This window comes from Halyomorpha halys, unplaced genomic scaffold (assembly GCF_000696795.3).
Source record: "Halyomorpha halys isolate HHAL.00 unplaced genomic scaffold, Hhal_1.1 Scaffold126.1, whole genome shotgun sequence".
Taxonomy (NCBI): domain Eukaryota; kingdom Metazoa; phylum Arthropoda; class Insecta; order Hemiptera; family Pentatomidae; genus Halyomorpha; species Halyomorpha halys.
In genome coordinates, this window is record NW_027112074.1 from 2,398,243 (window position 1) to 2,411,520 (window position 13,278).

General features: G+C 31.0%; 1 protein-coding gene and 1 long non-coding RNA gene across 4 annotated transcripts in view; one reads left to right on the forward strand and one right to left on the reverse strand.

Moving 5' to 3' along the window:
- The window catches only part of LOC136796398 (uncharacterized), a 228,557-nt gene that overhangs the window by 212,879 nt on the left and 2,400 nt on the right, over nucleotides 1–13,278 (reverse strand). The window lies entirely within an intron of this gene.
- LOC106678144 (carboxypeptidase D) overlaps nucleotides 1–13,278 on the forward strand; it is a 184,728-nt gene that overhangs the window by 155,192 nt on the left and 16,258 nt on the right. For all 3 annotated transcript variants that reach the window (XM_067050029.1, XM_014416488.2, XM_014416490.2), the window contains exon 3: nucleotides 11,284–11,417. In XM_067050029.1, the coding sequence (XP_066906130.1) occupies nucleotides 11,284–11,417 (134 nt within the window). The remainder of the gene's footprint in view (nucleotides 1–11,283; nucleotides 11,418–13,278) is intronic.

Genomic DNA, 13,278 nt, shown 5'->3' on the forward strand with positions numbered 1-13,278 from the left:
GTATTCAGGTAGTTATATGTAGCAACCCATAAAGACTTCTAATTTGCCTAATTAACTGTAATGATAATGAACGGAAGACTACATAAAATTCTTATAAAATTAATCAATGAATAAAACATTTGTATGCGTAATATTGCAATGAAAAAAATCTAGTGCGTTCGTGCATCATACAACCTACACTTACTACCTTGGAGTAGATATTAATCCTCCTTTTGTTTTATAACACATATTTTATAAATTATTTATTGTGGCAATACTTCCTCGTAATTAATTTTCCAAATGAGCCATTAAGTTATCAGATTGACTAACTCCAATTTCCACAGTTATCAAAAGTACTTTTAATAATATTTCTGGTTGAAAGTTTTTTTTTAAATATTAATTTATTGACATTTACAACTGTGCATAAAATACAAGAGGAGAATTTGAAGAAAGATCATAATAGTATGATACAGACATGAAGAGAAACTACCCATTGGTTGCACTCTAAAACCATTTTTACAATTTAAGGTTAAAAAGCCATCTTCTTTTCAGGCACTTCGGAGGATCGCCAGGATTGAAAGAGGAAGCAAGGTTAGAAACTAATGGGTTTGAGTGGTTAGGGAGTTTATAATGGAAGGATTGATATATGGTTCGGGCTAGGCCGGTTACATAAGGAACATCATGCCTTTGTTGCCAAATTTAAATTTTTCTTTTGTAAAAGTACGGCAGAAATATAAAAATATAGCACGTTCCATCACGCTCTTAACTATTTATTGAATGCTAAATTGTTATTTATTCAATATTGAAAATAATAAGATTGGTTTTATTGAGACAGTCATCCCGTCAACTGCAAGGTTCATATATAGGTTAAGTAAAATCTAAAAAGGAACTATTTAACAACAACGGTAACATAGGTATGCGAAAGTAAAAATGTATAATTAATTTTTTGTATGTTTATTTAATTATTTTGGTATATCTTTCTTTATTATTATTATTAAATATTTATTTTTTTAAAAAATGTGAGAAACATATTACTTAAATCGATTTATTTATATTTATATTATATTTATAAAACAAGAAACAAAATATTACCAAACTTAAAAAATTATTACCAGTTGCGTTGCGTACATTTTAGTGGAATTTTAATAAAGTCAATAAATAGAAACAATAAATTTAATTTGATATATTATTACTCTCAACATAGATAAGAGTATAATCCGTTTTCAGCAATACAATCCAAAATTCAGTTGTTAACTTTCACCGTGTGGACATACCATTTGTTTAATTTATTATTATTTTTTTTGCGCCTTCAGTATTCCAAACACTACCCCATCAGCGTGGCAACACTGTTTTTTTATAACCAAGTTTTTGTTTTGTCGAAAGATATTTAATAGGTGATTAGAATTGTCATATATTACAAATTCCTGGTTCACTAAGGTAGTTAATGAAGATTTTTTAGTATCCCTAATTAAACTAAAAAAAAAAAGTATTGTATTATAAAATTATCTTATATCACAATAAGAAATATATTATATAAATATAACAAAGTTATTTACGACTCTTCTTACCGTATTGACACAATCGTTAATAGGCTTACAGAAGCTTTAAAAAAAAAAGACCTAAATACTTTAAAAAATGGAAATTAGTTTTAGCTATTGATAAAACAGAAGCCACCATTTTGACTAAACGACGGCCTATACTTCCATCTACCAAAGATTTAAACAATATCCCTGTCCCATTTGCCAAAACAGTTAAATACTTAAGAGTCACTTAAGATAGCGAACTATTATTTTACCACCACATCAATTCCAAATTTTAAAAAATGCAAGGAAATATTTAAATAAAATGTATCCATACTTTAATAAAAAAATAAAATTATCCAATAGAAATAAATTGATACTATAACAAGCGGTGCTAAGATTCATCTTAACGAATTCCTGCCCCATATGGAGCATTACTCCAAAAAAAAAATCCAATTAATCTAGAATATCTAAAATACACTCCGAATTAAACATAGAAACCGTATAGAATCACACATATAACCTGACACACAATTTTTTCCAATCTTGTCCCAACTCCAACCTTGGGTTAATCACAGAGATAGGAAATTACACTATAACTACAACCTGTAGATGTAAACATAAAATAACCAAACATATATTAATGTAAATATAAATGAATGATATGTATTTCATGTTACTGAATGACACATATTTTATTCTATTCAATGTAACGTATTTTATTTAAATTTAATGTTTTAGTTTTTTCGCCTTAGGTTTGTTTTACGAAAATGTAAAATAGAGTAATTATTTAAAATGTAACTATCAAGAAAATTGTATTATAGGGGGGTATCCTTAAACAATATGGTAAATGTTGTATGTTTTATGTTTATACAATAAAAAAACATGTATAACTATAAACTTATAAGAAACAAGCTATGTTTGATCATCATTTCTATCAAAAATTTTCTGGAGTGATATTAATAGAAAAATTTACATTAGCCTATATTTTAATACATAGATATTTTAATACATTCTATTAACCTATGATATTGTATTATTAATTAGAATAGATTACATTATCTCTTGATCACTCACTTCATGCCCCTGAGATAAGACTAAACAGAACACAGATTCAATGCGATACCTGACTGTTGACTAAGTAATCAATAGAGTTAGAGGAACATCGAACGACAGAGACGTGCAGAGAACACAGAACAGACCAGACGAGGCACGGACTGCAATTGGACAATATCCTCAACTCTAACTTAGGCTCATACACGCTACAGACTTTTGATGACTTTTTTTAGGATTCCCCTTTTCAGCTTTACATAGGAAAACATCCGGTCGGGAGGATCTTTCGTTCATTTCAAAGTCCACCATTTGAATGCAAACTCCAGATGAAAAAAAAAAGTTGACTACAGAAAACACAGTACGAGTTGGGAGGATCCTTTTATTAAAGGGTACTAGTTTATTCAGAGAAGCTACTAGAATTTCATGATTTGGGAAGAATACAAATGAGGTTTTTCAATAATACTCTCATATAATTTTAGTTATTTTTCACAGCAGACTAATAATAATTAGGTTGCGTATCTACTATCTTATTATTATAATAATAAAAATAATAACACTATTTATTTATTCTAGGACTAGTCCCTTTAGAATAATATTACAAGCACCAATTGGAGGCATTAGCGCTTTAGAGCATAATACAAAATTATAAAATTAAAATTGGACTTACAGAAAATCCAAAAATGGGAGAAGAAAAAAAATTTTTTAATTTATAACTGAATATGTAAAATAAAACAAAAAAAACAACAGATAAAACAAAACCATTTATCATCTCATAAATCATAGAGTGATTAACTTCTAATAATATAAATTAAAAAGAATTTAACACAAATGAACTAAAAATAATTGACAAAAGGGAACAATTATTGTTTATATAGTTACAAATTTAAAAGAAAATAGAAAAAAACAAAGGTAGAAAAATAATAATAAATACAAGGGAAAAAATTAAGGTATATTCTAATAACAATAAAAGAAGAGGAAAAAAATTATTATAGGAAAATATATACATATTTACATATTTATGTTAAATCGCATCTCGCTATTAATTATACCGTAGTACTGTACTATAGTAATTCGGCTACTACACTACTAACATATTGTTAATAATTTAGTAATAAATTAAGCGTCCACAATTGAAGGGGCACAAAACAGCATAAGGGCTAATGTCACAGTTTAAACTGTACTATAGTTATAATCACAGCATTTACCGCCATAAAGTATGTACTGTCGCACTAGATAAGTCGTAATAGTTAATAGTACATGTTGCCGAAGTGAAGCATCGTAGTAACGGGGTTTCACACAAATAGGATTATAATAGTGAAAGTTACATTGAACTATTAAATATAACATAATTTGATTGTTAAAAAGAATTTAACAAGATGGATGGACGAGACATGAAGTTACAAATAATAAAGCTCTGTATAGGAAGAACGCAGTATCTTTAAAAAAATCATTTTTTAGATTTTCAAATCATTGTAATCAGAGAAATTTGTTCTTTATTTTAAAACTGTACAAAATTCAGTCAATATATTTATTTTCTGAAATTCAATGTCCTAAAATGCAGTATAAAACATTATAGAAAATTGTGTGCTCACTAGAAATTCAGTAACTTGTTAGGGTTTAGTAGAAGTACAGTAACCACATATCACTTAATGCATATTTACTAAGCAAATGCCGGTTACTACGGTTTTAAACTGACAGTAATTCAAATGCTTGACAGTGTAACACACCTTCCATCGGTCAGCCTTATCTAGAAATGAGTGCATTATGTACCAGCTAAGTTCAAATGGTGCATATATATCAAAATAGTACAGTTTATAAGTGAATGGAAAACTTACAAACCATTTAACATCGGTTCATTATTTTATCCTTCCTAAGAGGAAGGTGTATAATGGAGCAATAAGCTGCCAGGAAAAGTGAAGTCAATAAAATGGGTGTTATGATGAACTCCGCGGGTTTGGAGTTGTATGAACCGTTTTGTTTCAGCTCAAATTACAATAGCGGACATTTTCACAAACCCCAACATAAACCTGAGCTCGGAGGGCGTGGTCAAATACTTTGTATTTGGCTTCACATTTCCTTTGAAGGAGAGCAGAGTATTGCCACAACAAATGAAGAGCTCACTCAAAACACGTTATGACGTTATGATGAAATTTAAACAAACTTTTCAGGAGTAGGGGAAAAACCCGTCTTATCTTTGACCAACTTAACATATTTTTAGTTTTGCTCCATAATAGCCTTTGTTAATCCTCAAGAACTGATTCATTCCCAGCATCAGTCGGATTAGGTTAGAGAGAAGCTTAGAGAGCTTTTTTTTCCTTAATTTATTCATTGATATTTACAACTGTATTAAAAATATTTATAACAAATAAATTTGTTGTTAGTTATACAACGGAATGATACAGGCATGTGGAGAATCTACCCATTGATAGAGCTCCAATCATGTTTCTAGAAAAGAAGATTAGGAGGAGATCTTCTTTTCAGACTCCTTGGAGGATTATCAGGTATGAAGGAGAAGTCAGGTTATAAATAAGAAGGTTTGGGTGGTTGGGAAGTTCATCATAGAAGAATTGGTATCTGGTTCTGGACAAAGCTACAACATACGGAACATTAAGGTCCAGATGGATGACATAATTTGTGACAAAGTAAGGAGTATTAAAGATTTTGGATGGTAAGGATTGGATACAAGAGAAATTCGAAGAATAAGTAGAGCTCCAAAGCTCAACTAAGTCCAGATACGCCTTATTATATTAATATAAATAGGTCTCTTGTAATTAGTTGGAAAATTAGACCGTTTGTCTAGTAAGTGTTGTAATAGAATCGAGGAGCACTTTCCCGTCTTTTCATTCTTGTGTGAGGATTTCAATTTTCAATAGTACTGCGTAGGGTATCTGTTCGACAGGAATGAGTGGCGTGATTTCAGCTGTAAAAACTGTTTAAAGGATAGGACCAAAGATACTACTTTGAGATACATCCACAGACAGAGGAAAGAGGAACAATCAGTGCTGTAGTAATTTACTTTGAGGAAGTATGTAGGGGTAGGAATTTACGGATCTTGTATAGCAGTCTCGGGTGCGAGACTCGATCAAAAGCCTATTCTAAATCAAGAAAGACTCCCGAACAGTACATTCCGCGCTCCAATATAGACGATACATCACAGGCACCCGATGACATTGCCGGATAGTGGAGTAGGATGTTTGGAATTTAAACTGGTGATCTGGGATTATGTGGTTGGTATCTGGGATGGGGTACAGGCGTTTCAAGATGATCCTTTTTTGTTAAATATTGCAGTTATAATCTTTTTAGAGGAGCACTTAAAATTTCAATATTATTTTGCTCTAAGCACTATTTAATTATTTATTTTTGATTAAATATTATTCATGTAGTAATCTCGAAAAACTATACTTGAATAATTTCTGAACCTCATCTTCACCGTACTGGAAGATGGCCGCTATAATACAGATTTAATGCCTCCCCCCCCCTCCAAACAAAACCACAACCACTCGTTTATTACATCGGAAAAAGGATAAAAAAGAATAGGACCAGCGGAACAGAATAACTACGGTGGAAGTAAAACCGGAAATCAGCCAGCTAGCTATATAAAAGGCCCCATTGTCCAACTTAATGTTACAATTATTGCAAAAGCCACTAAGGGAGAAAATAAAGTTTGGCCTCATTCATGACGGTGGGTCTCTAGGCAAATTTCGAATTTATGAATATATTTTTTTTCTTGAATGCGTTTTTAAATATTCCACGAAATGAAAACTTGACCTTCCCCCCCCCCCTTGATCAGATATTAGAGAAATCCGAAATCTGAGAAAAGAAATTCACAAAAACTCGCATCGTCTTGAAGCGTTGAATAGTTCACAGTTTTTGACGATTTGCGTGCAAACGGTGCGGTAAATCGAAACAAAAAAACTAAGACGTCTCAAATTTAGAATTAAATAAGGATTCGTAAAAATCATGGCAGCCATTTTAGTCTCCTCAACGGTTGAAGAAACTCAGTTTATGATGACTCATTCTTAAGAATAACTTTTATTAATCAGGTCTTAGAAAAATACATCCCTACATAACATCGTAGGTCACGAGCAGTTACGACTTAAGAAACAACATTCAACCAGATCCAAGAGTACAAAAGGATACAACGAAAAGATGCACACGAAAAGGGCATTTGACCAATTTTGGTACCATCCCAGAACCCATAAACCACAATATTCCACCATATATCACTCACCTCATTAAATCCTACCTCAGCAAAAGGTCCTTCTTTGTTACAAGAAACGGCACTAATATATGGTGTTTTTTTAAGCCCGATAGAACTTGAAATTGTAAAAAATAACACAAAAAATTAAATTGTAATCAAAATTTTTTTTTTTATTCGAAAGATCAATACGTGACATTAACATTTGAAAATGATTTCGGGCATATGGGCACCGCGGCTGTTCTTGACGAAGCGCATTCTGTAAAATTGTGTTCAGCGATGAGGCGCATTTTTGGCTTAACGGGTTTGTTAATAAGCAAAATTGCCGCATATGGTCGTGCGATTTGACACCTCTCGATTATTTCCTGTGGGGCTACGTGAAGTCACTGGTTTATGCTGATAAACCAGCAACAATTGACGCCTTGGAGGCCAGCATTGTTCGTGTTATTCGTGACATACGGCCAGCAGTGCTCGAAAAAGTGGCCCAAAATTGGACGTCCAGAATGCGCTTCGTCAAGAACAGCCGCGGTGCCCATATGCCCGAAATCATTTTCAAATGTTAATGTCACGTATTGATCTTTCGAATAAAAAAAAAATTTTGATTACAATTTAATTTTTTGTGTTTTTTTTACAATTTCAAGTTCTATCGGGCTTAAAAAAACACCCTATACTAGAACCCACTATTAGCTGGTCTTCCTCATAGCCACCCATCTGTAGAACGTTGACTATATTCACTAAAAGAAGTCCGTCCATAACTCAAAAAAGGATACTACTCTGAGTTTGTAATTTACATAGACACAGAATTGGAAAAATCTTCAACAAATGCAATGATTTTTTAAACACCATCAGCAAAATAACCGTATTCTTTAATATCCATCGTAAATTAACGCCGAAAAATTTCCTATAAAAATTAGTCATGCGCCCTATAACATATTCCACTCCTATCCAGAGCTGCACATTGACTCAGTTTACTACTTCAGTTTAATTATAAAAATGTACATTTCAATAATAAACACTGTTAATTCAGCAGTCATTGAATTAAAGTTTGCAACAAGTAAATAGGATTTTGTTTGTGTTCGATCCTGCTTTGTTCTGTCATTTGTTAACGCAGTCGGTAGGCCTGTGACTGCTTTTTATTAGGTTTTTTTATCGATTTATTTCCATTTGCACGCACGTAAAAAAATTTAAACGATTGTATGCTGTTTTGGCTATTTACACCTTCAAGACGCGTCGAGTCAAAAATCTATCAAATACGAATTCACATGATTAGTAATCCTTATTTCTATCAGACATCGTAGAAAAAAAAATTACCCCATCCCATTCCTGAGAAAAGTGCGCTGGAAATGAATTTTACCTTTGGTCAAATGAGCTTACTTCACTTTTGTCGATAAATCTGACGGAAATTGTTCGACATTTTGATTTAATTTTACAGTGGGAAGTAAGTTAGCAAATCATTTCTGAGTAATATTACATAGAGGAAAAATGAGAAAGGATTCCAAGAAACGACTGAAGGTCGTAACAGTGTCTGCTAGTTTCCTTATGTCGGTGAATTGATATTTGATTGCGCATCTCAGATCTGAAGAAAAAAAGATTATTTTATTCTACTAGTTCTCACTTTACATGATTGATATAATAAAATTGACAAATAATATTCAATATTATCTCAATCGTTTAATTTATAAATAATTAAAATTTCATTATTGAATTATTGTTAATATTATAAGACTTATCAGATCCTAAGGTTCGTTGCCGATACCACGAATCGATCTCTACACACTTTCATCCAACTTCATCAAATCAAACCACTACACAGCAGTACAAAACCAGAAAATAAAAAATAGTCAAAAACCTTACGACTTTTGTCTAGGATGGTGAAAATGTGCGTCAAAATACGTATATGGTCACGGAATAGTGTTACCTTTTTTTTCAATACAGTGTTATCTCGTTAATCCGAACTTCGGTACTCCGAACACTCCAGTAATCTGAACTGGCGTCAAAAATAATGTTATTTTTTTTAGAGAAAACACTGCAGGTAAAAACATTTTTTTTTTTAAAATAAAAGTTCACATGTTTAAAAGACCTATTTCATTTCCTGATCTATAAGCTTGTTATTGTAATCACTGTAGAAATCGAAAGAGGACATTTTTACTCTGTATTGGTATCGGGTATTCTAATTCCTATGAAAGTGTTCATAATATATTTTGTATTGGTATTAGAAATACATAATATCTACAGTATATAGATCATTTGATTCGATAAAACTAATTTAATTGATCGTAGAAATATTTATAATACAAATTTTATTGGTGATCGATTTTTTTTTATCACGTTTAAAATAAATCCATACAAAGATTATTTTTTATTTTCATTTATACTTTTTTAACTTATAAATTAACGATCTTATATTTTTAACAAATTAAATCATCACTCAGGATCAATAGGGTTTTACATCCACAGAATATTTATCCAATCTAGATTTCATTTTGTTTTTTTATTTTGTCTTATTTCTACAATTTAACTATCTCTCCAACGAGCATCTGGAATTTTCCAGGAGGTATAGATTTAAAATAAATCAAGAAACCAAAATACAACGGTTCCCATGCATGATATTTTGAAAACATGGTTAAACAATTCACAAGCTAAATGACAAATCAAATTACATTCCATATATTAAGATGAGGCTTAGACGAATCAGGTCATCGTGTCCCTATTCCAAAACATAATTTAACAATAGAAAAAAGAGAAAATTATGTATAGTTTTTTATCTCTTAGACAAATTAACATAGTAAAATCTACTAATAAGATCTTAAATATTTTACAGATAGATTTTCAGAATTTCTTTTCGAAGTAATTATAGAAAAATAATTCATGAAAGCAAATATGATATCTGCTAATGGTAGCTAGGGGTGAATCAAAATTTTACAAGTTTAACATTGCTCTAGGCAAAAATTAGCTATTGTTGAAACTAATATACGACCCTTATTCATGAATGAACTATTGATAAATAAATACCGTATCCATGGCAATTTTAGCTATTAGTTTAAACAATAGCTAATTTTTGCCCAACCCTAGCTAATAATTTCTACTACGTGGTTAATCCGGCACTGCTATCAAAGTAGTCAGAGCTCACAATTAAAAATACTCAAATTTCGGTTCTGGTGAAGATCATCAGTTGCTCTTCATCATAAAAATTTGATTTAATCATATCGAAAGGTATCCATTAGAAGATACAAATAAAAATAATTATTTTAAATGTTTATATATTTGTGTTCATATATGGATTTACTACAAATCCGTTATCTAGATCAAAGTGATTTTCGCCTTGATTTGAGGTGGATCATTTGACGCAGGACTTTTTTGAACCACTCCTTGTTCTGCGCCAGGGAAGGAAGGACAGTTTATAGCAATCTCTTTTCTTTCAAAGGATACTTTTACCATCCGCTTCCTACCTCTTTCAAGTTCTGTAGTTGACAACAGTGTTCCGTCCATCAAATCTATAATGGCACACGCCTTTAATGTCAAAAGTAAAAGAAAAGAATAATAACATTCCTAACAAGGAAAGGATTTTCCATATGACTCCTAGATCTTGGAAAGAATCTTTTTAGGGTAAATCTAGAATTCAAAATATTCTATATGCGTCAATATTAAGAAAAGCCACAGAAGTACCAACAAAAAAATAGGTAAATGAGCGTGTATAAAACATATTTCATTTTATATCCCTGATCAAATAGTAATTTTGAGGAAGATAATTTTACTTTTCTCAAAACTGAGTTCATATCGGATGCCCCACTTCCAAAAAATAACTATCCTAATTTTTTATATAAAAAAAGAAGAGTTTTTTGTTAAATACTCGGTTAGCCACTTTATGTGTATACACATACGAGGAAAATTTTAGCCTACTCAACTGTACTTGTGAAGCAGAAGATAAATGTAAAAATATTTTGAAAAAAGCTTGGTAGGCCGAATATTGCGGAAAACGTTGTTTTTTTTTCGATTTTCATCTAACTTAGGAGTAAAGTGTGTTTTGGGAATCCAAATGTGTGTTCAGATATGAGAAAATTGACTTTTCCCCCCTTAAAATCACTATTTTGATGGATTTTTAATATAATTACTAAGCATACTTAAGATGAATATTTATTTTCATATTTCCACTTGGGAACGGGCTAAATTTTAGTACTTAACTTATTTTTTCATCTTCAACAAAACAATTGATATAAAATAGAATGTTTTGCATTTAAGCCGATTTTTTATCTTTGATAACCCAATATTGGCACATGTCCAATAATTAAATCGTAGGCTCATCTAAAAATAGTTTTACCAAAATTTAGATAACGCATGGGATTCACTCCTTTTAAACGAGTTTTTCTTCTGTTGAAATTGTTGTAGACGTTTGATGCTCTAAGAATTATTTTCTGTATTCTCTCGATAGTTATTTATCTCAAAATCTTATTTTTTAATATCATGTATATATATATATATATATATGTATGTGTATTTTTTTTTTTTTAAATCTATTATTTCATTATAATTCAGGAAGAGATCTCTGGGTGATGGTAGTTTCTTCCTCTCCTTACGAGCACATGATCGGGAAACCGGACGTCAAGTATGTAGCCAACATGCATGGAAACGAAGCCGTCGGAAGAGAATTGATGCTTCATTTGATACAGGTAATATAATTTCTTTTTTTTTTTTAACCTTCTTTATTATGATATTAATTTAATACATACATATGATATATGAATATCAGTGAAATATTTATATCATGTAACATGTATGTATGTATTAAAGGAATAAATCTTTCGCCTTTAATATAATTTTATTTTTGCGATAATCATAAAAATATTTTAAACGATCCATAATCTCGGGATGACACTGATAATTTTAATGAAGACATAAGACAATACATAACGCATTGACAGAAAAACATTTCACCAAATAGAGGCAACATGATATTCAACTAATATTCAATTTTTTTTCAAATTTAAAGTAAGGAGAAAATACTTTCTTAGTGATGAAGCTCTGCTGCTTCTAATTTTTTTATTCTTTAATAGTGAACAGGTGTTCATTTTTACTTTCACCAACTTATATAGGAAATAAGCCTTTTACGTTTCACTTTTCCTTAAGCTTACCACTTCAGTAAACTCCTTCCAAACATTCCAGAGAGGGGATGGCAATACCCTACTCTCTTTTAAAGCAAAAGTGAAGCCAAGATTAAAAAGGCATGTGAAAGGAATGAACAATGTCCTCCATTGTAATCTAAACTGAAACAAAAGGCAGCCAGGGATTGGCTCATAATCTTATGCTACTACCCTGTCACGCCCCTGGAAGGGTCCTTTTTGGCTTCACTTTTTCTACTAGCTTACCCCTTCCATCATACACCTTCCTCCAAGAAAGTGGAGTACACACATTTGGGAAGGTTATTAGCACTAAATAAATAACCACTATTGATAGTTGTTGCCTTTTCAATGCACAGGGCTATACAGCTAGCTATACAGGGCCCTTCCCCCTATTCTCCCTACACTTCTTAAACTTTGTAAGGCCAGCCCAGATTAAAATGATTGATAATAATAGCCAGAATTTTGAAGTATAATTTTAATGTGTAATATTTTATATCTTATGCTGAAACACTTTTGGAATGGCCTAGTGTATTGGAATTATAAGATATATTACTCTCAAAGTGGAAGAGATATAACTATATAAATGCTAGGAGTCCTTTTCAGACCCTAGAAAATCCCATTTCTAAGGGGAAAGGTTTTATTGGCCTCTAGAGAGCGTGATCTACATTCAGTGCTGTATGCAAAGTGTGACCCTAGGGCCTGGATCCTTAGGAGATAGGGGAGAATGTTTTCCTCACTTTTTATTTTTATAAGTTCTATTTCAAATTATCCTGAGACATTTATGAAAGATACAACTGTATTTTATAACTATAAAATAATTTTAAACTCTTTCTTATAGAAGAAAATAATAAAATTGTTCTTTTTTGAATAACTCAAAAACCATACATCGAGAAGATCATAACTCATTTAAAAGTTAATTAATTCTCTTTAAAACAGAACTAACAAGATCTAAAACTTTTCAATATTCACAAAGACACATTGTATTGGTCCATTAGTATTTTAAATGCTCTGAGCAGGTTTCCATGGAAACATTTTAATTTTATGCAATAAAATATATGCCTCTTACTCGCTGAAGCACAGATAACTGTATCTCAAAAACAACAATGACTATGAAGCTGAAATTAATAATGGTAAATCTTAATATACATCTGTTAAATAAGGCAAGATGTCAAAAAAATTGGATTCCAAGAGGTTTAAAAAAAAAAAATAAGTTTTCAAATAACTACAAAACTATATATCTTCTAGAAGGACACTCATTTAAAAATTAATTTAATTTCTATAAAACAGAATAAACAAAATTTATTTAATTAAACTGGACCAATAATAGCAAATATGGAAACCTGTTTTAACTTTATCTTAACAGATATACCTCGCTGACTTACTGATACTGTTGATATGGAATAAGGGTGAG